Source organism: Ahaetulla prasina, chromosome 9 (genome assembly GCF_028640845.1).
Source record: "Ahaetulla prasina isolate Xishuangbanna chromosome 9, ASM2864084v1, whole genome shotgun sequence".
NCBI lineage: Eukaryota > Metazoa > Chordata > Lepidosauria > Squamata > Colubridae > Ahaetulla > Ahaetulla prasina.
The window spans coordinates 23,369,349-23,396,179 of record NC_080547.1 but is presented as its reverse complement, the minus strand read 5'-3'; the positions used below and the strand labels follow the sequence as shown (position 1 = coordinate 23,396,179).

At 42.1% G+C, this 26,831-nt stretch overlaps 1 protein-coding gene across 1 annotated transcript; it reads left to right on the top strand.

Annotated features, from left to right (window-relative positions):
- Positions 1–664: 664 nt before the first annotated feature.
- LOC131203652 (interleukin-36 receptor antagonist protein-like) lies at positions 665–26,542 on the top strand. The gene is made up of 4 exons (XM_058194073.1): positions 665–749; positions 3,217–3,378; positions 6,745–6,875; positions 25,981–26,542. Exons 1-4 carry the CDS (start codon positions 665–667, stop codon positions 26,218–26,220), a joined length of 618 nt encoding a protein of 205 aa, XP_058050056.1. The 3' UTR covers positions 26,221–26,542.
- The last annotated feature ends 289 nt before the right edge of the window (positions 26,543–26,831 follow it).

Below are 26,831 nucleotides of genomic sequence, written 5' to 3'. Positions count from 1 at the left end.
GTCCAGAAACACCAACAGATCTCTATCCAGCAGAAGAAATATTTCCATTTGGTGCCCTAAAATGCTTTTTTCAAGAGACAACATAGTTGCTTGCAATTACTGCAAGTTCAAGTCCCACCAGGCCCAAGGTTGACTCAGCCTTCCATCCTTTATAAGGTAGGTAAAATGAGGACCCAGATTGTTGGGGGCAATAAGTTGACTTTGTATATAATATACAAATGGATGAAGACTATTGTGTAAGCCGCCCTGAGTCTTCGGAGAAGGGCGGGATATAAATTCATATAAAAAAACAACAACTGGACTTTCTTTGTTTTTCCTTGAAGATGTTTCCCTTCTCATCCAAGAAGCTCCAGAAGAGAAGAAGCTTCTTGGATGAGAAGCGAAATGTCTTCAAAGAAAAACAATGAAAGTCCAGTTGCCTTTTGAAAAAGCACCTTTGGGATAACCGTGTCCCAAATGATTGAAAATCCCCATAGATATTTCCATTTGGTGAGTGTTCAGAATGTGCTGAGTGGTATCTCTATTCTCTGTCTCTCTGGAATCACACTTTATGATGCCAACTCCCTTTAACACATTCTCTTAGGACAGTAGTATCAAGTGTGGAAAAACTCTCCAAGACCCCGAAGCAACAACCAACCTGGAGTAACTGGGACAAATAGTAGAAATGGAGATCCAGAAGAATAAAAGCCACAAGAAGAGCTGGGATGAGGAAATGAACGAATTATTCCAACAGTTGAGACAACGGCAGGGTGAAAATTACTTAATATTTTTCTGCTTGTTTTTTTTTCTAAAGACATTCCCAATTTAATAATGTAAAATATATTTATCATAAAATACTTATGGAATCATGACCCATAAACTAAAAACTAAAGGAGGATGAATTTATGAATCTAAAATCTATATGTCACCATAAGATTAAAAGAGTTAATGTACTGATCTTGAGCTTAGAGTGATCACACACTTTTTTCCCTGATAGTCTCAGAATTGAATATATCAGATGTAATAATAGGAAAGATGGAACAGGTATTTTTTTTCTTCTGTTCAATCATGTCCCATTCTCAGAGACTAACTGGACAAGTCCCTGAAGTTTTATTGGCAAAGATTTTCAGAAGTGGTTTGCCATCGCCTTCTTCTTGAGAGTGTGATTGTTTCAAGATCACCCAGCTGAGGCTTTGTGCCTAAGGCAAAACTAGAATTTACATGCTCCCAGTTTCCAGACTGATGTCTTAGTTGATAGCACAAACTAAAAAAATCCTCAGTAAATCCAGTGGTAGATATGCACCTAGCTGAACTTGGCTGATCTGGAAATGCTAAGTAGGATTAGACCCAGTTAGTATTTGGATGGGAACCACCAGGAAATAGCAGTGCTGTTGGCTAGATTGGGAAATCCAGTTTGGTCTAGTGTTGAAGGCACCAGGTTAGAAACTATGAGACTGTGTGTTCTAGTCCTGCCTTAGGCTGGTGCCTTTGGACCAGTCGCTCTCTTTCAGCCCACCTCACCTCACAGGGTTGTTATTGTTGAAATAGAAAGAAAGAGAAGTATTAGGAATGTCTATTTGTGTGCGCGCACAAGAAAGACTGGGCCAGCCTATCTATAAGACAGAAGACCTCCAGCTCTAGGGTGATGGGATTAAGACATGACCCTCCAGGACATAATAGGATTAACCCATCTAGCAGCAGAACTCACCACATGCCACAATCTCCTAAACACATTGCATCAGTCAAATTTCAACCAAACCTGGGAACTCTGCATAGACCCATGGGAGTCTGACAGCAGCCAATAGAATACAAGTTCTTGCACAGGAACAGGAAGCTCAAGTTCAAAGCCCAAGAAAATGCATATACTCCCCCCTCAACTCCATGTGGTCAGCTGCCCAGGACCATCCATGTGGTTCTGCTTCATCATTAAACCATCTTTCCAATCAGCCTTCATGTTTCCAGTGTCTTCCTCCCAGCTTGGAACTGAACCAGATGGATATTTCTTCCAACAATTCCATACCTTTGCCAAGAAAACTAGAAGAATATGCCCTTAAATCACCAGGAATCAAGCTTGACTTAATCTACAGGATAGGCAATGAGAGAAGTGACCTCCTACTGTGGCTGCTAGGAAAACCAGTTTTGCAAGCTGGGTCAATTTGATTGAAACAAAACAAATTCAATAGCAGTAGAGCTCAGCAACAGTTCAGCCTTGCCAGGTTTCCTACCAAGGGCAGGCCAAAAAATTGTGGGAAGCAAGAAGCAGAAGAAAGGAAGAGGATGAAAGTGAGTGTGTGTGTGTGTGTGTGTGTGTGTGAGAGAGAGAGAGAGAGAGAGAGAGAGAGAGAGTGGGGGGGGAGGGAGGGAGGGAAAGAGAGAGATCCAAAGCAAATGGACTCCAAATAAGAGTCAGGAGACAGCAAAGTTGGGGACAGTTTCAACTTTCAGGATCAGATTTAAAATTAGAAATCTTTCAGGTGCCACACTGATACCAATGGGGGACCTAACTCTTTCATCCCCGTATGTCATCTAAACTATACAATTTATACTATACTTTTTATTTATTTGCATCCCGCTTTATTATTTTTACAAATAACTCAAGGTGGCAAACATATTTAACATATTTTCCTCCTCCTATTATCTGCACAAAAACACCACTGTAAGACGAGTTGGGTTGAGAAAGAGTGACTGGCCCAAAATCACCCAGCCAACTTTCATGCCTAAGGCACGACTAGAACTCATGGTCTCTAGTTTTCTAGGCTGGTGCCTTAACCACTATCCAAGTGTTAGCAAGAAGTAAAAATAAATATTGCAATATCACTACCCAATTCAGTTATGTAATATACACATGAGCTCTATATTATGTGGTGTGGAATCCAGCATTCCTTTGACTCTTGATCTTCTCTTGAAAGGAAGGTGAGTTTTTTTGGCCCGAAATAAGAAGAAACCTTATGTAGAATTTCTGGAGGAGGTTTGAATGAACAAAATAAATTCATACATAATGCACATGAATATGACAAACAGATCATTCACCATGTCAAACAGTGATGTCCTATTGACCTTTTCCTTGTATCATTGATGCATCCTCCAAATTAAATGGGGCAGTTGAGAAATGATACATTTGCTGAACAGAGTGCTGAACCAAACTAACTAACCATACTTTTCCTTTGCTTGCACGATTTAAACAGAATGAATCTCTGTGTAAACTTATGTATATCTTTTCCATAGCATATTCTCCAGATCTGAAAATGTCACATCTGAAACCCACTAAACTATCTCTTGTGCTTGAGCCTCTAAAATTAAAGGAACCCCACTTGTTCCGAATTTGGGATATTAGCCAGAAATTCTTCTTTATGATCAACAGCATGCTGATAGCAAACCCCTTGGATTTCAATTCACCAGGTACCAAACCCTGATAGATAGATTTATATGATCTTCTCCCAATGTGATTGATGAAACATTTATGGGCTTTTTGTTAGTTCTCAGAATTTGCTGGGAGGCAATGGAAAACACCTATTGTGATGATGATGATGATGATGATGATTTATTTTGATCCCTTAGCAAGAGGGATCAACTCTGACAGTGAGAACAATCAACCAATGGAACAGCTTGCCTTCAGAAGCTATGGGAGCGTCATCTCTGGAGGCTTTCAAGAAGAGATTGGACTGCCATTTGTCAGAAATGGTATAGGGTCTCCTGCTTGGGCAGGGGGTTGGACTAGATGACCTACAAGGTCCCTTCCAACTCTGTTAATCTAATCTAAGAGCTAGCAAGTTGTTTACAATTAGATAAGCCAAGTCTGGATTCTCCTGCCTTCTGTTGCTTCTTTTTACTGATAATCAGAATGGAAGGAATAAAGCCATGGCTTTAAAATTAAATTGTAGAAAGAATTCTACTGAACATTATGCAGCTTAAATGTTCTCTAATTGCTCATTTATGAACTCTTTAATATTAATTTAACATGCAAGTACACTGGTCTATTTCAACAGACCCTACCTACTATTAAGGGTCTGTTTTAGACCTATTAAGATAAGGTCTAAAGCATTCTCTTTATCTTTCTTTCCATCTCCCTCTCATTGGAAAATATAATTTTCATCTCTCCCTCCAGCAATCATTTCTGCTCTACTTCTGAGAGTTTTGGCTCATTCTCCTCTCAATAGCGTATCACTACTTAGTCCAATTCAGAATCTTCAGCCAACATTTCCTCCTTCCTAAAAGTCTTCCAATGCTGTCATACCATTACACCTCCAATAAAGGAAAATATTTGTAGCTCAGGGTTGAAATGTGGGGTCCCTGGTGGTCTCTGAGCTTGACCATTCTCCTGCAGATGTTTCATTACCCAAACTAGGTGGCATTATCAATGCTCACTACATCTCCACCTTGCCATCTAAAAGCCTCGCCTTCTTTCCGCAAGTCCCTTTTTAAAGACTGCACCTGTGCCAGCTCAGCAGCATTCTTGTCCTTCTCCTATGAGGAAATCTTCCAGTGGAAATGAATATAGCTCCTGGTTTCATTTTCTGCTTCTCATTTTGTTAAGGGTAATCTGGGTTCACAACCAAGGTTGTGGACTGTTGAGCAGAGTACCCTACGCATGAAAACGACTGAGACTGGTTGTATACAATAACAGTCACTACACAGACTAACTGAGGTTTGATATTCCTTTACTTTTGCAAAACAAACAAGGTCTTCTTTCAGTTCGGCAAAACACAGTTCAATTCACAACAGTCAGTATCTTGAGGAATCAGTCACTAGCCATGATCAAGCAACAATCATAAAGCTCACATATACAGTTGCAGCATGTCATCAGGTTACAATGCTGTAGCGTCCCTGTAGATTCCCCACAAGCCATAATTTAGTAGTCCTTTTATACATTGGCTACAGAGCTCAACCAATCAGGATGCTTGCATGATGCAGCACAGCCTTAAAGCAATATCATGCCTTTCTTACTGCAAACATACATAGTTTATATATTGCCTGGCCAATTAGTTAGGCAAATAATAATTTCCTGACACATTTAATGTATGTTTGGGTTTCTGGGTGGCTACATGATGGGATAGTAACAAGCATGACAAGCATCATTGATCAGAGGACACATTTTAAAATTGCGGGTAATGGAAGTGTCAACGGTGAGGGTCTTTTGTGTAGTTATTGTTGTACTATCTTATTAAAGGTTGTCTTTAACTTATGACCGCAATGGAGCAAAAAAAAATTGTTGCTAAGTGTGACATATGTCAAGTGAATTTTGCCCCCTGTGACCTTTCTTGCCACAGTTGTTAAATGAATCACTCATTCAGTCAGTAACCCAGTTCTTAAGTGAATCTTGCTACCCCATTGACTTTGCTTGTCAGGTCACAGAAGGTGATCACATGGCCCTGAGACACTACAACTGTCATTTTGTAATGCTCTCTACATGGGGCTCCCCTTGAGGTGCACCCGGAGGCTTCAGTTAGTCCAGAATGTAGCTGCGCGGGTGATAGAGGGAGCTCCACGTAGCTCCCATGTAACACCACTCCTGCACAGACTGCACTGGCTGCCTGTGGTCTCTCGGGTGCATTTCAAGGTCCTGGTTACTACCTTTAAAGCGCTCCATGGCTTAGGGCCTGGATACTTATGGGACCGCCTACTGTTACCTCATGCCTCCCACCGACCCGTACGCTCACACAGAGAGGGACTTCTCAGGGTGCCGTCCGCCAAACAATGTTGGCTGGCGGCCCCCAGGGGAAGATCCTTCTCTGTGGGGGCTCCTACCTCTGGAACGAACTTACCCCTGGTTTACGCCAAATACCTGACCTTCGGACCTTCCGCCGTGAATTGAAAACACATTTATTTATTCGCGTGGGGCTGGCTTAAATTTTGTGGGTTTTAACTTTATATTATGAATTTTAATGGGTTTTTTAGAATTTTAAATATTTTAAAGTTTTAGGCCAATTGTGTAATAAGTTTTTTAATTCTTGTTTTAATTGTATATTGTATTGTTTGTTTTTATTTTGGCTGTACACCGCCCTGAGTCCTTCGGGAGAAGGGCGGTATAGAAATCGAATAAATAAATAAAATAAATAAATAAATATGAGTCAGTTACCAAGGCTCTGAATTTTCATCCTGTGATCAGAGGATGCTTCAATGGTCATGTGAAAACATAAATCACGTTTTTCAGTGCCGTTGTAACTTTGAACTGTCAGTAAATGAATTGCTGTAAGTGAAGGACTACCCATACTGAGAATGAAACTAGCTATATGCTCAATTCACCAACCACCTGCAATTCTAAAGAGGTCTCAGATATGTTCCTATTGGATTCTAAAGAGTTTACAGGTAGTCCTCAACTTACAACAGTTTACTTAGTGACCAAAGTTACATCGGCATTGAAAAAAGTGACTTATGACCGTTTTTCACACTTTGCAGCATCCCCATGGCCATGTGATCAAAATTCAGACACTTGGCAACTGGCTCATATTTATGATCCTTGTGATCCCCTTTTGTGACTTTCTGACAAGGAAAGTCATACAGATTCACTTAACAACTGTGTTAATAACTGCAATGATTCACTTAACAACTGTGGCACAGAGGGGTTGTAAAATGGGGGAAAACTAACTTAACAAATGTTTCACTTAATCACAGAAATTTTGGGGTCAGTTGTGGTTGTAAGCTGAGGACTATATTATTGCTCTATAATTAGCCTTACGTCAGTGGATTTTTCATCCAATTTTCTGAACCAGCGGAAGAAGTGTGTGATTTTAATCTTGGCTTTTGTCTACCATTCTTCACCAGAAGTGTGGATGGCTGTGCTCCCCAATAATGCCTTAGATCCAAGACAGCAACCCATCTTTATGGGCCTCAACGATGGATTGCATGCTCTGTCTTGCACATTGTCTAGTGAGGGTCACCCTCAGATACACTTAGTGGTGAGTTGTAATCTTAACTTGGCATTTTCTCTTCTGTACAATGGCAGCATTTATGCAACACACATAACTTGCTTATTATATTAACTAATTTTTAGGGTTTTCCAAATATAATGAGCCATGTACCTAGCAATAGCACTTAGACTTATCTACCATTTCGTAGAGCTTTACAGCCCTCTCTAATTGGTTTACAAAGTCAGCATATTGCCTCCAACAATCTTGGTCTTCATTTTACTGATCTTGGAAGGATAGAAGGCTGAGTCAACCATGAGCCAATGAGAATTGAACTGCTGGCAGTTTACAGAATTAGTCTGAAATACTGCATTCTAACCACTGAGCCACCATGACTTATCAGATGTGCTGGGCTCACTTGACATATTAAGTCCTCCCCCTCCTAAACACAGTAACAAAATCTAACCTTAAACCAACAAAATCTAATTTCCTCTAGATCTTGCACAAAAACAACTGTTAGAGTTGTTACGTACGTATGTACATGAACGATTTGCATAGCTGCCGCTGATTGGTTGATTCAGCAGCGGGAAATTTAAAGCGCTGTCAGTGGCCGGCTGGCATGCCAGAGCTCTATCAAAAGTGAGACTCGGCAGCTTTCGTATTTGCTTTGCTGAGCGAATAAAGAGCTGAAAGTTCCTTGCATCTCTTCCTTGTGTCCTATCTAACACTTCAATGAGGATGGGATCTCAGGAAGGACAAAGGAACTGACAATCACCTCGTGGTAGCCATGGCCATCTTATCTCCCGGAGAGCCTCCATTGGCCAACCTAATGATGGCTGCCTAGACCTCGCCAGAACTGGCAATTTACGATCCCCAGACAGAAGAATGGCACACATACATGAGCCATTTCAGGATGTTCTTAGAAGCCAACAACTATCAAGATCTACCAGACAACTGCAAATGAGCCCTTTTCCTGACCTACTGCGGTCTGAAGGTCTACAAGATGGCACAGACCCTGGTCTCCCCAGCCAACATCGAATCCATCACCTGGGCGATGCTGTAGAACATGTTGCAGGACCACTATGCTCCAGCCGCGACCCCCATGGTGGTGAGAAGGCATGAGTTTTACCAGCAGCACCAACGCAAGGGGGAAACAATGAACAAATTTGTGGCACAACTAAGAGAAATCCCATCAAAGTGTGAGTTTATCAATCCCGAATAAATGATGAAGGACCGCATCATCCTGGACATGAGAGATCTAACCCTCTAGAAAGAACTACTGGTGAGACGAGGGGTATCCTTCAAGGATGCCGTTAAGGAAGTGAAAGTGGGACTTCCGGTTTGGCACCGTAGGTGATGGCGGTGATCTTTACGATCACCAACCTCTGGATTATGTGGAATCGCTAGGACAGCTTAAATCTGCTGTCCAGCGGTTCGGAAAACCCCCTCTTTGGGAGAAGGAGAAGGGGTGAGCTGAGGGCAGAGGTTGAATTTCCCTAAAGCCCTGAGAAAAAGGGGTTTGAAGGGTTAAGTTCCTCCAGTAACCCAAGTGCTCCAGATCCGAGGATTCTTCTGCTTTGGCGGAACCAATCACCATGACCAAACGCCGAGATTTATTTTGGACAATAAAGGATTATACCGGACAGAACGAAAGTGGGAGAACTTTATGCAAGTAGCCAAGCCGATTCCCCGATACCTTGTAACAAGCTTGAAAACAGTAAAAAAATGGAGGCGAATTGTTAACAAGTTAACGAGTGGAAAGCGAAAGTGATACTTTCAGCGTTTGCGTCTGCAGTTGGTAATTTGTATGTTACTTGCTGCTTTTACTCTTTAACTCTTTGCTGCCTGCTGATAGAATCTAGGGGAGATTTTTAAATACTGCTTTAAAAGACTGTGTTTCTTAGAGGTTAAGAAGATTTAAAGTGAATATTAAGTTGGAAATAAATAAATAAATAATTTTATAAAAGATGGCAGCTGTAATGTATCTTTAAAAGTTTTGGAGGGAAAACTGAGCGGGAAAAAGCACGTTGCTGATTGGTTGAAGCCTCCGGCTAAACTGTATATAAAGAGAGGTTTTTCCCAGCACGGGCTGCTGGGTTCACCATAGAGTAAAGAGCTGTTGTCACTATCCTGGTCTCCTGCCTCGTTATTGCCCGAATCTAACACTGGCGACGAAGGTGGGATTTCGGGGCTAAGAGAGCCAGGAAAAGAGCTGAACTCACCAGGAATACGTGAACCCAGCAAACAAGGGGCGGAAAGCAGCGATGTCCAGCTACACACCGCCAGCGCCATTCGACCCAGCTAAAGAGAAATGGGGGTCATACATGGCTCGTTTCGAGTGCTTCCTAGAGGCGAACGAACTTCAAGGCGTCTCGGACAACAGGAAGCGGGCGTATTTCCTGAGCCACTGCGGTCCGGAGGTTTTCGACACCGCAGAATCGCTGTCGGAGCCAACGCCGGTACAGTCGGTACCGTGGCAAACTCTGCAGACTGCGTTGAAAGCCCACTATGCACCAACGCCGTCCAAGTACGTGCAACGGTACGAATTCAGGGAGCGGAGGCAGCAAGAAGGCGAGTCCATCAGCGTATACATGGCAGCCCTGAGGAAAGCCACGAACCATTGCGAGTACCGAGACTTGGACGAGGCATTGCTGGAGCAGCTCATTTGTGGGGTCAGGGACATCCGTTTGCGACGGCGGCTGCTGTCTAGAAGCAACCTAACATTGGCAATCGCCTTGGACGAAGCCAGGGCTCACGAGATGTCCACCCAAGCGGCAGAGACCCTACAAAAGCCGATCGCGCAAGGGGCTGGAGCAAAATCAACCCCGGTCCACAACGGTCCAGGCCGAGTCGGACAGTGAGGAAGAGGAAGGAGTCTTCCACACCGGGAGGCCGGAGAAAGAAGACCGGGGTGAATGCGTGAGTTGCGGAGGGCAACACCAATGACAACACTGCAAATTCAAGGATGCGACTTGTCGGCGGTGCGAAAGGAAGGGGCACATAGCACAGGCCTGTCGAGCGCCCCAACCTTCCCGCCAAAAATTCAAACCGACCAATCAGAGCGCGGGAATGACGAAGCGGCCCGTGATTGGTCAATTCAAAAAAGGCGCGAAGTTGAATCAGACTGTCGTGAGAGTGGGTCACGCATCAACACGCCTAGAAAAGAAAATCTTTACGAAGACACACATTGAGGGGGTGCCGTGTCGAATGGAAGTGGACACCGGCTCATCGATCACGATCATGTCCTGGGACACTCTCGTGAAAGCCTTACCCGCCATCGCAAAGCGCAAGCTGCAACCACAGAAATTAAAGGTACAAGACTACCAAGGGAATCGCATCCCTGTTCGAGGGGTAACGTCCGTCCACGTCAAGTATGGACAATACAAGAAAACTCTGCCCATCACCATAGTCGAGGGAACCCTGCCAAGCTTGTTGGGACTGGACTGGTTCCGAGCGTTGGGCATGGGAGTGACTGGAATCTTCAGAAACGAAGTCGACCTCAAAGACACACTCATGAAGGAGTTTGAGGACATTTTCAAAGACTGCCTGGGCAAGTACACGGGGACCCCTATCTCCTTTAACTTAGACCCACAAGTTGCCCCTATTCGGTTAAAGGCTAGGAGGGTCCCGTTCGCCCTAAAGCCCAAGATTGACTGGGAACTGGACAAGCTAGTAAACCAGGGAATCCTAGTGCCAGTTGACCACGCAAAATGGGAGACACCTATAGTCACCCCAGTTAAACCGGACGGGTCGGTCCGGATTTGCGCTGACTATAAGGCAACGCTTAACAAAGCATTGCAAAAGAGTGCTTACCCCGTTCCGGTGGTACAGCACTTACTACACTCATTGGGCAAGGGCAGGTTTTTGCCAAGCTAGACTTGGCCCAAGCCTATCAACAGTTACCCGTAGATAGCAGCACAGCCGAAGCGCAGACAATTGTGACTCACAGGGGGGCTTTTAAGTGCACCCGGTTACAGTTTGGGGTTAGTGTGGCTCCAGGGTTATTTCAGAACCTAATGGAGCGGCTCCTGCAAGGACTACCAGGGGTGGTACCATACTTCGACGATGTATTGGTATCCGCTGAGAATCTAGAGGAATTAGGGGTAAGGCTGCGAAAAGTTTTGGGCATTTTCCGGTCTGCCGGCCTCAAAGTTAAACTAAACAAATGCCAGATCGGGGTGGAATCTGTGGAATTCCTGGGCTACCGGATAGACAGGGAAGGGATTCACCCCACTGAAAGCAAGGTATGGGCCATCAGGAAGGCCCCGGTTCCAAAAAACAAAACGGAGTTGCAGGCATTCTTAGGTCTGGTCAACTTCTACGCGGTATTTTTAAAAAATAAGGCAACAATAGCCGAACCACTTCACAAATTGCTAGCAAAGACAGCTGCGTGGTCTTGGGGAAAAGCGGAAGCGAGGGCATTCGAAGGGGTAAAGAACCTCCTATCCAGTGATAGCCTCCTCATTCAATATAATGGCACGCTGCCATTAGTGTTAAGCTGCGATGCATCTCCCTATGGGGTGGGGGCTGTGCTCAGCCACAGGTTGCCAAACGGCACAGAAGCCCCTATTGCCTATTACTCCCAAACAATGTCGGCAGCTGAAAGGAATTATAGCCAGCTTGATAGGGAAGCCTTGGCTATAGTCTCCGGGGTAAAGAAATTCCATGAATATGTATTTGGTCGTGATTTTGAAATCATCACGGACCATAGACCCTTGCTAGGACTGTTGGCAGGCGACCGGCCAACGCCTGTGGCACTCTCGCCCAGACTGACCCGATGGACTATCTTCCTAGCGGCGTATTCTTACAAACTATTGCACCGGCCAGGGAAGGAATTAGGGCATGCGGACGCCCTGAGCAGATGCCCGTTACCAGAGACTATCGAAGACCCCACTCCGGGGACACCAGTTCTGCTAATTGACTCTTTGGACTCTGGCCCAGTCACATCCAAGGAAGTGGCTCGGGCTTCGTACAAGGACATTACAATAAGGACTGTAATTGGTTGGGTGCAAAGAGGGTGGCCCGCTGCGCCGGGCGAGCGTTTTAAAGAATTTGTAAAAAAACGTGGGGAACTCTCAGCTCAAGGGGGGTGCCTGCTATGGGGGGATCGAGTGGTGATCCCGGAGAGATTGAGGGAAAAGGTATTGGAGCTTCTTCACGAAGGCCACCCATGGATCGTTAGAATGAAGGGTCTAGCGAGAAGCTATGTGTGGTGGCCCTTAATGGACACGGAAATTGCTGAAAAGGTAGAGAAATGCCAGGCCTGCCAGGAGTCCAGACCACTACCCCCAACGGCCCCGATTCGGGAGTGGGAGAAACCCCAAGGCCCCTAATCCAGGATCCACATCGATTTTGCCGGCCCCTTCCACGGCCAAACATTTCTGATAGTAGTAGATGCCTACTCCAAATGGCTGGAAATCATTCTCATGAGATCCATGACAGCCGAAGCCGTGATCTCTGTCCTACGGCACCTATTTGTAACCCACGGGTTGCCTGATACGTTAGTCTCTGACAACGGCCCGCAATTCACGGCAACCCAGTTTGAGGGGTACTTGGCAGAGGAGGGCATCCGGCATGTCCTCTCGGCGCCTTTCCACCCTGTGACGAACGGCCTTGCAGAACGTTTCGTTCGGAGCGCAAAAGAAGCATTGTCCAAAATTAGGCCAGGCGATTGGCAAACAAAAATCGATACTTTCCTAGCAGTCCAACACAGAACCTCCTGTGTAACAACTGGCCGCAGCCCGGCAGAGCTATTAATGGGTCGGAAGCTTAGGTGCCCATTAGACCGTTTAAACCCAAACTACACACCCGACGGTTACAAAGGGACACACGGTAAAACAAGAAGTATGGCAGTAGGCGACTTAGTATGGGCACACAACTACAGCGAGGGCCCGACCTGGGTAGCAGGAAACATCCTAGGGATAACAGGACCAAAATCATATCTAGTAGAGATAGAGGATGGCCGGGTATGGAAGCGCCACATAGACCAAATAAGGAAACGCATAACCGGTAAATCAGAATCAGACGAAACAGGCCCTGACTATCCAATGTTAGAATCCACAGCTGACTCAAACCCGGGGCAAACGCGGGACTTATCTGAGTTCCAGGAGGTCCAGCGACGCCAACCGGTTCCTCCTGAAGACAGCAGGGACGACTCTGCAAATAATCCAGGGCCGGATGGCCTAGAGGAGGAGCTGAGAGGAACTAACAGTCCCTCCGGTCAGCTCAACTCACTCCCAGAGAATGAATTGCGCAGGTCCGAAAGAGTTAGGAGACGCCCAGTCTACTTGCGTGATTACGTTGAAAAATAAGATGTTAATTTTATGTAAATATTGGTAAAGTGTTTTCTGGGAGGGAAGGAGTGTAATGTATCTTTAAAAGTTTTGGAGGGAAAACTGAGCGGGAAAAAGCACGTTGCTGATTGGTTGAAGCCTCCGGCTAAACTGTATATAAAGAGAGGTTTTTCCCAGCATGGGCTGCTGGGTTCACCATAGAGTAAAGAGCTGTTGTCACTATCCTGGTCTCCTGCCTCGTTATTGCCCGAATCTAACAGCAGCCAAACAATTAAAGTCTACTGTAACAAAGAGCTCTGGAACTTTATCAGCTGGTGCCTCTCCAGCTCATACAGCAGAGACTAGAACATTGAATTTAGAGGCGTTACAAGAGAACTTAAAAGGCTTTATAGAAGAAAAATTTAAAGTAATAACTGATGAGATGTCTGAAATGAAAGAGCAGATATCAGAAATTCAAGTGGGAAATAAAGAAGTTAAAGAAGGATTTGTAATGGCAGTACGAAGTTTGGCAACGAATGTGATTTTATTGGAAGAGGAGGTTGAAGAAATTAAGCAACATAATTTAAAATTAGAAAATAAAATGGATGAATTTCAAAGTAAAATGGAAAAAACAGAGGATGAAATAGTTTTGATACAATATAGAAATATGGAATTTGCTCTTAGAATTCGAGGTTTGAAAGAAAATAAGGAAGAGAATTTAAGGGAAATTTTTTCTGAAGTATTTGCTGAGATATTAGCAGCTCGTCCAGCAGATGTGGCTTATCAAATTGATAAAATATATCGTGTGAATTCTTGGATAGCAAGGCAAAAAAAGTTGCCAAGGGATGTTGTTATTTATTTTACAAACAGAACAGTGAGAAATCAGATTTTGCAAGCTTCATATAAGGGGGAGAAGATTCAGATTGCTGGTCAAGATATTTTGATATTAAAGGAAATCCCACCAAAAATGTTAAGGGCTAGGAAGGAATTTGCCTTCCTGGTGAATGAACTTAAAAAACATCAGATTGAATATAGATGGGATATTCCAACTGGTATAATAGTATATTATGCAGGGAAAGTACATCGTTTCAATACAGTTGGAAAAGCAAGAGAATTTTATGTTGAGGTATTAAAGTTGGAAGTCTTCCCCATTGGAAGCTAGAAAAAGGGAGGCTGAAGTGAAGGAAAGAGAAGTGAAGCAGGTACAAGAACAGATTGTGATGGAAGAAGATTTATTACAAGTGTTGGAAATACCTACGACGGGTTTAGATTCAAAAGAACAAAGGCTGACAAGAGCTGCTGCTAAACGCAAGGAACAAGAGATGAAGGCACAACAACAACTGGCAACTACTACAACGGAAACAGTGGGAGGAGCAAGGCCTAAAGTAAAATGTGATCTGCGGCTGGTGTTCCAAAAGTTTCCTTCGGCCGATAATGGCAATTAAACTATTATCTTGGAATGTTAATGGTCTGAATTCACCGCAGAAGAGAAGGAAAGCATTTCATTATTTGAAACAATTTAAAAATGACATTACCTGTTTACAAGAAACACATATTAGATCTTGCTAAATGTTGGAGATGCGATTGTGAAGATGCTACTTATTACCATTTGGATTAAAGTATGGTGGATCATGCAGAATATTTTGAAAAAGAAGATTAAGTTTACTCCGCAGTTCTTTCTACTAGGAATAATTATGGACTATACAGCTATAGAGACTAAATTGATTTTGAACTTAATAACAGTTGCAAGACTTTTGATTGCTCAGTATTGGAAGAAAGAAGAATTACCTACAATCGAAGAATGGACACTCAAAGTATCAAATCTGGCAGAGACGACAAAAATCTCCGCTTACTTGAAAGACTATACACTAGAAAAATATATTTTAGAATGGAAAATGTGGATTGATTATATTTAAAATAAGTATCAGATAAAAAAAATATCGAATAGCATATGAGTAAATTTAGGAAATATTTTGTATTAGATATATTTTTGAAGGAGAGGGGAATTGAGAGTGTGACTAAGTGTGGTGTGACTAGAGATTATAATTTAGGAATTATTTTGGATTATGATTGTTAGTTTTGATACCCTGCATTTTGTTCTGGGAAGTCGGGGTGGGGGTGGGGGTAAGGGGAGGGAATTGGGGGTTTGGTAGAGATGGAGTGATGGTTAATGTACAGGGATTATTGAAGAAATATAATTAATGTAGGTCGGGTCTGCATAGTTACCATTTTAGAACGGTGAGGAGGGAGAAAAGAGAGAGTAGGAGGTAGGAAAGAGGAGAAGAGGAAGGAAGAGGGATAGTAGAGGGAGAAGGAAGGTGTAGGGTGGAGGGAGGAGCGGATGTAGATAAGAGAAGGAGAGGAAGGTTTGGAAAGTAAAAGAAGGTAGAAGAGGGAAGAGTGTTAAAAAGGGTGGTGGTGACTGGGCAAGCCCGACTAATTGTATATAACTGTACATTGGATGAATTATTTGATATGATTGTAAAAATAAAACTTTTTATTAAAAAAAAAAAAAAGGAAGTGAAAGTGGCCAAAACCTCAGACAACTCCGCCATGGACATCAGGAGAGCCAGTGGAGTCCACCGGAACGACCGACAACCTGAGGTCATGCTCAAAACCTTGAAGGAGGAGGACAATGGGGTGGTAGACGATGCCGTGCATCGAGTGCATCCAAATAAATGGGTAAGCCACTGAGATGGTGACTTCCAACAACCCCATTTTAAGTCACAGGCTCCCAGATGGATCTGAGGTTCCCATAGCCTACTACTCAAAGACGCTGTCCCCAGCAGAGAGAAATTACAGCCAGCTTGATAAGGAAGCCTTAGCTGCCATCGTGGGAATAAAGCAATTTCATGAATATCTATACGGCCGGAGATTCGAATTTGTTACTGACCACAAGCCATTCCTGGGCCTCATTGCAGGAGACCAGCAAGCTCCAGCCTTTATATCCCCCAGACTGACTAGATGGTCCATCTTCTTGACGGGATATAACTAAAAGCTCATACACCACCCAGGTAAAAGCATCACCAATGCAGATGCCCTCAGCCGAAGCCCAATACCAGAATTCGTACAAAACCCTGCACCCACCACCCACGTTTTGCTGATTAACACAGATGAGATCAGCCCCATCACATCCACAGAGATTGCAGAACACACAAAGAAAGACAAGGTACTACCCAGGGTCTTGAACTGGGTGTTGAGGGGGTGGCTGCAAGGAAAAGCGGGAAACAAATTTACGAATGTTGAAAATAGGCAGCTAGAACTGTCAGCTTTGAAGGGGTGCCTGCTGTGGGGGGAGAGAGTGGTAGTTCCCCAGAGCCTATGGAAACAGGTGCTAGAGACATTACACATCGGGCATCTGGGCATCGTGCGCATGAAAGCATTGGCACGGAGCTACATCTGGTGGCCCAACATGGACTGGAACATTGCAGAGTGGGTGGCAATATGCATGCCATGCCAGGAAACACAACCAGCACCACCCTGAACAACCCCCAGAGAATGGGAGGCACCTAAGGGACCCTGGTCGAGGGTACACATAGACTTTGCTGAACCCATGGGGGAACAAAAGTTCTTTTTTTTTTTTGTTTTTTGTTGTTGTTTTAAAAAGTTTTATTTTAACATTCTTATCCAATAACATATCCAATAACATATTTAATGTACCCTCATATACAATTAATCGGATCTGCCTGGTCACCACCCCCTTCCTTTTCCTTTTACTCTCCTTCTTTACCTTCTTCTACTTTCCATAACCATCCTCCCCCTCTCTTATCTACATCCTCTCCTCTTTCCTCCCTATTCCTTTCTTCTCCCTCTTCCCCTCTTCCTTCCTTCCTTTCCTCCTCCTCCTCTTCTCTTCCTCCTTCTCTCTACTCCTTCTTTCCTTCATTCTAAAGTAGTAACCAGGCAGGTCCGATCTTACATTAATTATACATCTTCAATCATCTTTGTACATTAACTATCAATCCATTTTCTACCCTCCCTCCCTTCCCTTCCTCCCCACCCCCAGGACTTCCGAGAACCGAGTACAGGGTATAAAACTAACAGCAAAATTAAAATCTAGCACAAATCATAATCCATAGTCGTTCCTTAAAACCTCCACTCCTTCCAAAGACAAAGAAGATACTTTTCTTCCACTCCATTATATATCAGACCATTCCACTCCTAGAATTCTCCAAAGTTTCCAATTGAGTTAGTGTTTATTCTTGAATAAAGTACGTAGTTTTAATATCCAACCTTCATCAATCAATATCAAAACAACATTCCATCTTCCAATATTCACCAAGGTTTCTTCTAAAATGTCTTTCTTCCCTTAGCAATCTCTCAAAAATAGTTCATATTTCCGACTTAGGTTCTTTAATTTTTCTGTCCCTCCTTCATGTGTAAGCAATAGTCCATCTTTTCACATCTTTAACATTTATATATACAACAAATAATATTACAAATATCCAAAGTGTCAATTGTAATAATTAAAATCTTCACTTTACCTTACTTATGTCAAATAACATTGTTAAAATTACACCTATATCATCCACAATATATCTATTATAACAATTACATTCTAATTAACATTACATCCATCTCTTAAATATAATATTTAATCCAAGTTCCTAAATTTTACTATCTATCCTCCAAAATTAAACAATATTCCATCTTCCTATTCCTTTATACCTTTAATATATCATATAGTACCCCTAAAATTACACATTTATATCCACAATAAGTCATTTACAAAAATTAACCATAATCATATTTAATAAAGTTAAACATTCTCCCTCCCCTTCTTCTATCTTACACATTTTCAACCATCTATTCACCATTCAACTTAACATCTGTTAACAAAGAATTCCCAATCTTTAATACATTAGTATAAAAATCTCGTGCTTTACAAATTGTATTGAGAAAATACTTTTTCCTTTATAATTCAGTGTTAAACCTGCTGGAACCTCCCATCTAAAATATATCTGATGTTTCTTAAGCTCATCCACCAGAAAGGCAAATTCTTTTCTCTTTCTTAACATTTTAGGAGGAATTTCCTTCATCATTATTATATCTTGTCCTAATATTTGAAATTTATTTTTATAAAATGCTTGCAAAATTCCATACCTAATCCTCTTATTTGTAAAATAAATAACCACATCTCTCGGTAAACACTTCTGCCTTGCCCACCAGGAATTAACACGATAAATTTTTTCAATATTAACTTCAAAATCTTCTGGTTCCATTCTCTATCTGGGCAAAGGCCTGAATAAAATCTCTTTCAAATTTTCCTCTTTAAATTCTCTTAAACCCTTACCCTTATAGCATATTCCATTAATTTATATTGTAATATAACCCTTTCTTCCTCTGCCTTACTAGCCTTAACCTGAATATCATCTATTTTATTTTCTAAATTCAAATTAATTTGAACTTCATCTATTTTTCTTTGCAAATCTAAATTAATTTGGTTAAATTCATTCAGTCTTTCTTCTGTCTGTGTACTAGATAACAATAATGGAGTAATTGATTCCTTTAATTTTTTCATCTCCTTACTCTGCTCTTCCACCAAATCTTTAAAATCCAGTATTTCTCTCCATTTCATTAAATTTTTGATCTATTTCTGAAAGATGAGCCTCCATAAGCTCCTGTAAAAAATTCCTTAGACTGTCTTTAATATCTTCTTTCAATTTCCGTACCTGAAGTGAAGATATTTCCAATAATTTAGAAGTGGTTAAATCTCTTTGCTTAAAAGCCATTTTTAAACTAAGTAATATCAAGAAGAAGAAGAAGAAAAAAAAAAAAAAGGGGGAGGGAATAAAAAGAAAAAAAAACCCAATAAATTTTTCTTCTTAAACACTGTAAAAAAAAAAAGATAATAAAAAAAGAAATAGATTTTTTTTTTTTAAAAAAAGAATTCCATTTAGAAAAAAAAAATCTTGTTATTTTCTTCTTAGAGGTTCCACACCAGCAATTGTAATCAGCATTTCCTTAGCTTTCACTTTCAAAAAACAAAACGCCATCTTTCTTCATCTCCACTCTTCAAATAACTTCTCTGTCAGGGAGTTAAAATCATCTTACAAGCAAATGCCAGCCTTCCTGCTTTCGATTCTTCCGTGTTGAAAATTTATCATAAATCCTCTTCAGTCACGGAGATGGACGCTGCGTTTTGCTCTGCTTTTGCAGAGGCGTTCTGGACTCTGGAGCTTTTTTGAACTATCGAAGGAGCGTTTCCCATCAAACCACCAGAAATCATTCTGGGGCTTTTCTTGGGGGAACAAAAGTTCTTGATAGTGATGGACGCATACTCCAAGTGGCTGGAAGTCATCATCATGCCCACCAGCACAACGGAAGCCACCATAACGACACCGAGGAGGATGTTCACTACAAATGGGCTGCCTGACATCCTAGTTTTGGACAATGGACCGCAACTGCCCGCTAAGGCAATGGAGTCCTTTTTGGGGGGACTAGGAATCATGCATTTGTTGGTGGCACCTTTCAAGCTGGCCAGTAATGGACAGGCCGAACGAATGGTGAGGCTGACCAAAGAAGCCCTCACCCACATGGGACCAGGGAACTGGCAGGAGAAAATCGACCAGTTCCTTCTAGCGCAACACATCACCCCCAGTGCTGTCACTGGCAGAAGCCCAGCCAAATTACTCATGGGATGCAAGCTGAGGTCTCAACTGGACCATCTTCATCCTAACTACCACCCCAAAACACCAGCAAGGCTCACTGAACCTGGCCTGGGGTTCGAAGTAGATGACCTGGTCTTCGCTCAGAACTACGCGGGGTCTCCCACCTGGGTGCCAACTAGGGTTGCGGCCATTATGGGGCCCAAGTCCTACAAAGTGGAGCTGGACAATGGCCGAGTATGGAAATGACACATTGACCAACACTGAACCCAGTTGGGAGAGTCCCAGTTAAGGAGGAATGAGAAAGAAAACCAGGGAGTGTTGTGCCTCGTCCACTTTCCCCGCAGCCGGGCCCGTCTTATCTGCTTCCGAACATCTGACATCTGACATTGACCATCACGAGTCTCCGCCCAAAGGACCATGCAACCACAAGGATGCCGACAATAGAGAACCAGCCCTGACTGACATCAATCAAGACGACCTACTCTACAAACTGGGAAGAGAGTGCAGAGACTTATTTGTGTCTGATGGAGTCCTGCGTGATGGCCGGGAAGAGAGCCTCTCAACGCTGGGCCTGGAACTGCAATGCACCGGGTGGGGGGAGTTCCAGGCTTTTCCATTACTGCTGGCCGGAGGAGCAACAGGTCAAGCCTTACTTGATGAAAGCCAGGGAACAACTGAATCACACAGGCCCAGTAGGACAATTAGATACCCCGCCTACCTGCATGATTACGTTACCTTCATTGGACACTGATTGGACACTCATAATAATAATAATAATAATAATAATAATAATAATAATAATAATAATAACAACAACAACAACAACAACAACAACAACAACAACAACAACAACAACAACAACCACCACAACAACAACAACCACCACAACAACAACGAGTTGGAAGGGACCTTGGAGGCCTTCTAGTCCAACCCCCTGCCCAGGCAGGAAACCCTACACCATCTCAGACAGATGGTTATGCAACATTTTCTTAAAAATTTCCAGTGTTGGAGCATTTACAACTTCTGCAGGCAAGTTGTTCCACTTACTAATTGTTCTAACTATCAGGAAATTTCTCCTTAGTTCTAAGTTGCTTCTTTCTTTGATTAGTTTCCACCCATTGCTTCTTGTTCTACCCTCAGGTGCTTTGGAGAACAGCCCGACTCCCTCTTCTTTGTGGCAACCCCTGAGATATTGGAACACTGCTATCATGTCTCCTGTAGTCCTTCTTTTCATTAAACTAGACATACCCAGTTCCTGCAACCGTTCTTCATATGTTTTAGCCTCCGGTCCCCTAATCATCTTTGTTGCTCTTCTCTGCACTCTTTCTAGAGTCTCAGCATCTTTTTTATATTGTGGTGACCAAAACTGAATGCAGTATTCCAAGTGTAGCCTTACCAAGGCATTATAAAGTGGTATTAACACTTCACGTGGTCTTGATTCTATCCCTCTGTTTATGCAGCCCAGAACTGTGTTGGCTTTTTTAGCAGCTGCTGCACACTGCTGGCTCATATCTAAATGGTTGTCCACTAGGACTCCAAGATCCCGCTCACAGGCACTACTATTGAGCAAGGTACCACATATATAGTACCTGTGCATTTTGGGTTTTTTTTTTGCCTAAATGTAGAACTTTACTTTTTTCACTGTTGAATTTCATTTTGTTAGATAGCGTCCAATGTTCAAGTCTGTCAAGATCCTTCTTTAACTTAAGCCTATCTTCTGGGGTGTTGGCAATTCCTGCCAGCTTGGTGTCATCTGCAGATTTGATGAGTTCCCCATCTATCCCCTTGTCCAAGTCATTGATGAAGATGTTGAAGAGTACTGGGCCTAAAACAGAGCCTTGGGGTACTCCACTGCATACTTCCCTCCATGTGGATGTAGTTCCATTGAGGACTACACGCTGAGTGCGATTGATCAGCCAGTTACGAATCCATCTGGTGATGGTGCTATCTAACCCACGTTTTTCTACTTTATCTAGTAGTAAGTTATGGTCTACTTTATCAAATGCTTTATTGAAGTCCAAGTACATTATATCGATAGCATTCCTCTGGTCTACTAATTTTGTCACTTTGTCAAAGAATGCAATAAGATTAGCCTGGCATGATCTGTTTTTGACAAACCCATGTTGGCTTTTGGTTATTACTTTGTTTGCTTCTAGGTGTTTGATTAGCTTTTCCAGAATCTTCCCTGGTATTGAGGTCAGGCTGATAGGTCTATAGTTTCCTGGATCTGTTTTTTTTTCTTTTTTTGAAGATGGGAACTATATCAGCTCTTTTCCAGTCCTCTGGCAGCTCCCCTGGCAGGATCTTTGAAAGATATAGTTCAGTGGTTCTGAGATCTCGTCTGCCAGTTCCTTCAAAACCTTGGGATGTAATCCATCTGGTCCTGGTGATTTTAACTCATCTAGGGTAGACAGGTGTTCACTTACCATTTTCTTCTCTATTTTAACTTGTGTTCCTAATCTGTTTTTCATGGTGCTGTTTTTGATAGGTTGGATTGTTTTTTCCTTTTGTGTAAAGACAGATGCAAAATATGAGTTAAGTAGATCTGCTTTCTCCCTGTTGCTTGTCATCTTTTTGCCACTTTCTCCCAGCAATGGGCCTATTTGTTTCCTTGAGTTTTTTCTTGTTTTTAACATGTTGGAAGAAGCTTTTTTTGTTATTTTTTACTTTTGTCGCTAACCTTTGTTCATTGTGAGCCTTAGCTTTCCTCACTTCATCTTTACAGGTTCGGGCTATTTGCTGATATTCTGCCTTAGTTATTTGCCCTTCTTTCCACTTTTTATACTTGTCCTTTTTGTCTTTCAATTTGTCAGATAGTTCTTTATGCATCCATGCTGGTTTCTTTTGAGATCTATTATTTTTCTTCTTCATTGGTATTGTGCTAGACTGCGCTTTTATAATCTCACTTTTCAAAATTTCGCAAGCTTCTTGAGTTGTTTTCCCCTTGAGGATTCTCATCCATGGAATCCTTCTCAAGCTCTCTCTAAGTTTATTGAAAGTCCAAGACTCTAGTCTGACTTTGTTCTACTACTTGTATTTGCTTAATGTCGAATTCCAATATTGCGTTATCACTTGCCCCCCAAGGTTCCTGTAGCTTTAACACCTTCTATCATTTCATCTCTGTTAGTGAGAATTAAGTCCAATATGGCTGATCCCCTTGTTGCCTTCTCTACTTTTTGGGAAACAAAGTTGTCTGCTAGGTTTGTTAGGAACCTGTTGGATCTTCCACTTGGTGCAGAATTTGTCTCCCAGTTGATGTCAGGGTAGTTAAAATCCCCCATTACTACTGTGATGTGCTTCCTACATACCTTAGTTAGCTGACTAGCAAAAAGTTCATCTACTTCCTCTGGTTGGGTGGCCTATAGTATAGACCTATGGCAATATCATTCCCCCACCCTTTTATATTGACCCAAATGCATTCAAGATAATTTTCATCATTGTTGTGCTCTATTTCTGTAGAGATGTAGTTATTTCTTATATCTAGTGCAACTCCACCTCCTCTTTTATTTGGTCTATTTCTTTTAAATAATTTATATCCCTCTAGCTGTATGTTCCATTTGTGGGTTTCATCCCACCAAGTTTCTGTAATGGCAACAATATTATATCTGCCCTCATTTACGGTACTTGAATTTCTAATTCACCCTGTTTATTCCTCATACTCTGTGCATTGGTGTATAGACATTTGAGTCCATTTGGATTGACCTTGTGTTTACTGTCTACATAACCTGTGTTGTGCCTGACTGCCCCTACTTTCTTGCCACCTCTTGGATTAGTGCACATGGTATGGCACTCACTATTAAATGCTTGGTCTTGTTTGACAGCAGGGCTGACAATCTTACCCACACAGACGTCTATGTTACATGCACTGAGGACAGAAATGTTCTGTATCAATTAATTCTCTGTCCCCGCTGTTCAGTTTAAATGTTTATCCAGAAAATCTGTGAATTTATTGCTAAGTAACTCAGTCCCTTTCTTTGATGGATGCAATCCATCTCTTTTGTACAGTTTTTCACTGGACCAGTTGCAGACATTCATTCTAGTAGGGGAGGGGTGTTACGTACGTACGGACGTGAGCGATTTGCATAGCTGCCGCTGATTGGTTGATTCAGCGGTGGGAAATTTAAAGTGCTGTCAGTGGCTGGCTTGCATGCCGGAGCTCTATAAAGAGCGAGAGTCGGCAGCTGCCGAGCTGTTCATTATTCGCTCAGCAAAGCAAATATGCTTTCAGCAAAGAGCTGAAAGTTCCTGCAGTCTCTTCCTTGTGTCCTATCTAACAAGAGTCTTCACCTAAGTGAAGTTGCTAAGTGGAAATGCTGAATTCCAAGACATGGAGAAGTTTGCAATCCTGAGATTTTCATATGAAAATTATTCTCCCCTTTCACAACATTGATTGCTATGTTTTGAAATTGGATAAACGTTTACTCTTCTAAAGCTTGCCAGGTAAGGAGAAAGCTTTTTTTTAAAAAAAAAAAAATGCTTATAGAATAGTTCATTGAGGTTTGAGGGCTTCTGTGAAATCTTAAATGTGGATTTGGCTTTCTTTAAATTGAAAAGACCCAGAAGAAGCAAAGAGCATAAACTCTTGTGATACATTATGGCTGGTCTCCCGAGCAAAGTGGGAGATATCTGATTACATGGTAACCACATTATGTTCTTTATATTGTCCTTCCATGCTTTCAGTTTGTTTTGTTTTTAATAGAATCCACTTACAGCATTAAGCTGTCCAGCATTGAAACACAAAACCTGGTTTAAGGGCTACTCGGTCACTAATTACGTGTTCCTTATGTTTGAAAGTGCAATTTCAATTACTGTTGTGGCGAGATTTGTTATGAACAGTTCCTGCATCCATCTGCTTCTCATTTTGAGATGTTACAGTTGTTAGTTCTCCCAAAGTTGCTGTTTTTCAAAATGCACCTAGACTGTTTTTCCTTGAAGACGTTTCCCTTCTCATTTAATCTCCATTGGTGAAGAACTGGTTTCTGAAATGCCATTCACCAGCTAATTTATTTCATTCTCGAGGTCAAGAATCTCTGATTCTTTATTTTAGTTCCTTCCTCTTTGCCTGATTCTTTGTGACAAGATGGGCTACACACAATATAAAGACCATATGGTTGCTCTGAGGCTGGATCTGGCCACCCTTCTAGTTACCCATAAGCTTTAGTTTAGCTTCTCACTAGAACATTATGAGAAAGGTGGGGCTAGATGAATAAAAAGTTAGAATTAAGGTTGCCAGGAGAAATATCAACAACCTCAGATATGCAGATGATACCACTCTAATGGCAGAAAACAAAGAGGAACTAAAAAACCTCTTGATGTGGGTGAAGGAGAAGAGTGCAAAAGTTGGCTTGAAACTCAATATTAAGAAAATTAAGATCATGGCATCCAGCCCTCTCAATTCCTGGCAGATAGACGGGGAATAAATGGAGGTAGTGACAGATTTTATTTTCCTGGGTTCCACGATCACTGCAGATGGGGACTGCAGCCAAGAAATTAAAAGACGCTTGCTCCTGGGAAGGAAAGCTATGGCAAATCTAGACAGCATTCTAAAAAGCAGAGACATCACCCTGCCAACAAAAGTACGTATAGTCAAGTTTTCCCAGTTGCAATGTATGGCTGTGAAAGTTGGACCATAAGAAAGGCTGGGCGCCAAAGAATTGAGGCCTTTGAACTCTGGTGCTGGAGAAGATTCCTGCAAGTCCCTTGGACTTCAAGGCGAACAAACAAGTGAGTCCTAGAGGAGATCAATCCTCTTTGCTCTTTAGAAGGCCAGATCCTGAAGATGAAACTGAAATACTTTGGCCACCTAATGAGAAGGAAGGACTCCCTGGAGAAGAGCCTAATGCTGGGAAAGATGGAGGGCAAAAGAAGAAGGGGACGACAGAGAATGAGGTGGCTGGATAGAGTCACTGAAGCAGTAGGCATGAGCTTAAATGGACTCCAGAGGATGGTAGAGGACAGGAAGGCCAGGAGGAACATTGTCCATGGGGTCGCGATGTGTCGGACATGACTTTGCAACTAACAACAACAACAACATTGTTGCAATATTACTTCTGAGAGGTCCTTGATGCTCTTTGAGCTGGGTTGTTTTCTTGCAGATGTTTCATTACCCAAACTAGGTAACATGCACCGATGATGTTACCTAGTTTGAGCAATGAAACATCTGCAAGAAAACGATCAAGCTCAGAGAGCAGCAAGGACCCTGAATTTCTACCCCGAGCTACAAATATTCTCCTTTATGAATATTGCTTTTAACATTTTGTCATGTTTTCTTAGGAGAGAAACCTTATGGAGCTATACAATCAAAACCAGAAGTTTTTGGACTTCAGTTTTTACAGCAAGACGGATGGCAGCTCAGAAACCTGCTCTTTTGAATCTGCCCAGTTCCCTGGTTGGTTCATAAGTACTTCTTCTGAACCCAACAAACCTATCAATCTCGGTCAAAAAGGAGGCACAGACATTACTCTTTTTTATTTTGAAGCAAGTGAGAGTAGTGTCATCACTAGAATTATTTGAGGGGAATGCCTACTTCAGGTTTTATGCGAAATGTAAGTTTGTTAGTAAGTAAAAGTTTCAGTTTTAGACAGTTGAGGCTGTTTTTAGCAGATTGAGCAAATGTTTTGGGAATTTCTCAGATCATAAGGCACTTAAGCAATGCCCGCTTTTTCATTTATCATGATTATTCTTTGCTAAACAATAAAAATAGAATAATATCCTGAGGTTATGTTTATTATTTGTTAAGAAACCCCCTTGGACCCAAACAATAAACATTTTTGTATGTGTATGTGTGTGTGTGTGTGTGTATGAAAGGAAGAATGAATGGAAGAAGAAAAGAAAGAGGAAGTATATATATACAGGTAGTCTTCGACTTACAACTACAATTGAACCCAACATTTCTGTTGTCCCCTCTCTAGTTGGTTGTAAAGCATACCATCATAAGCTGGCAATATGTTTTTCACTTCAATTACCAACTTTTTATGGTTAGTCCATTTATTAGGCTGGCACCCCTATAAAACATGTAGACATTGTATCAGAGACTGTATAGTCTCTCCCTTTACATAAAAGGATGAACTGTCTAGATCTATCTTCATTTAAGGTAACTTTGTTTAACCAGTACTCTCACTTCT

Bases quoted from the DNA above. Each gene is read 5' to 3' on its own strand.
- LOC131203652 (XM_058194073.1), top strand. From the start codon at position 665: ATGGAGATCCAGAAGAATAAAAGCCACAAGAAGAGCTGGGATGAGGAA. The intron at 3,379-6,744 runs GTACCAAACCCT...CTTCACCAGAAG, and splicing joins CTTGGATTTCAATTCACCAG to TGTGGATGGCTGTGCTCCCC. The intron at 6,876-25,980 runs GTGAGTTGTAAT...ATGTTTTCTTAG, and splicing joins ACCCTCAGATACACTTAGTG to GAGAGAAACCTTATGGAGCT.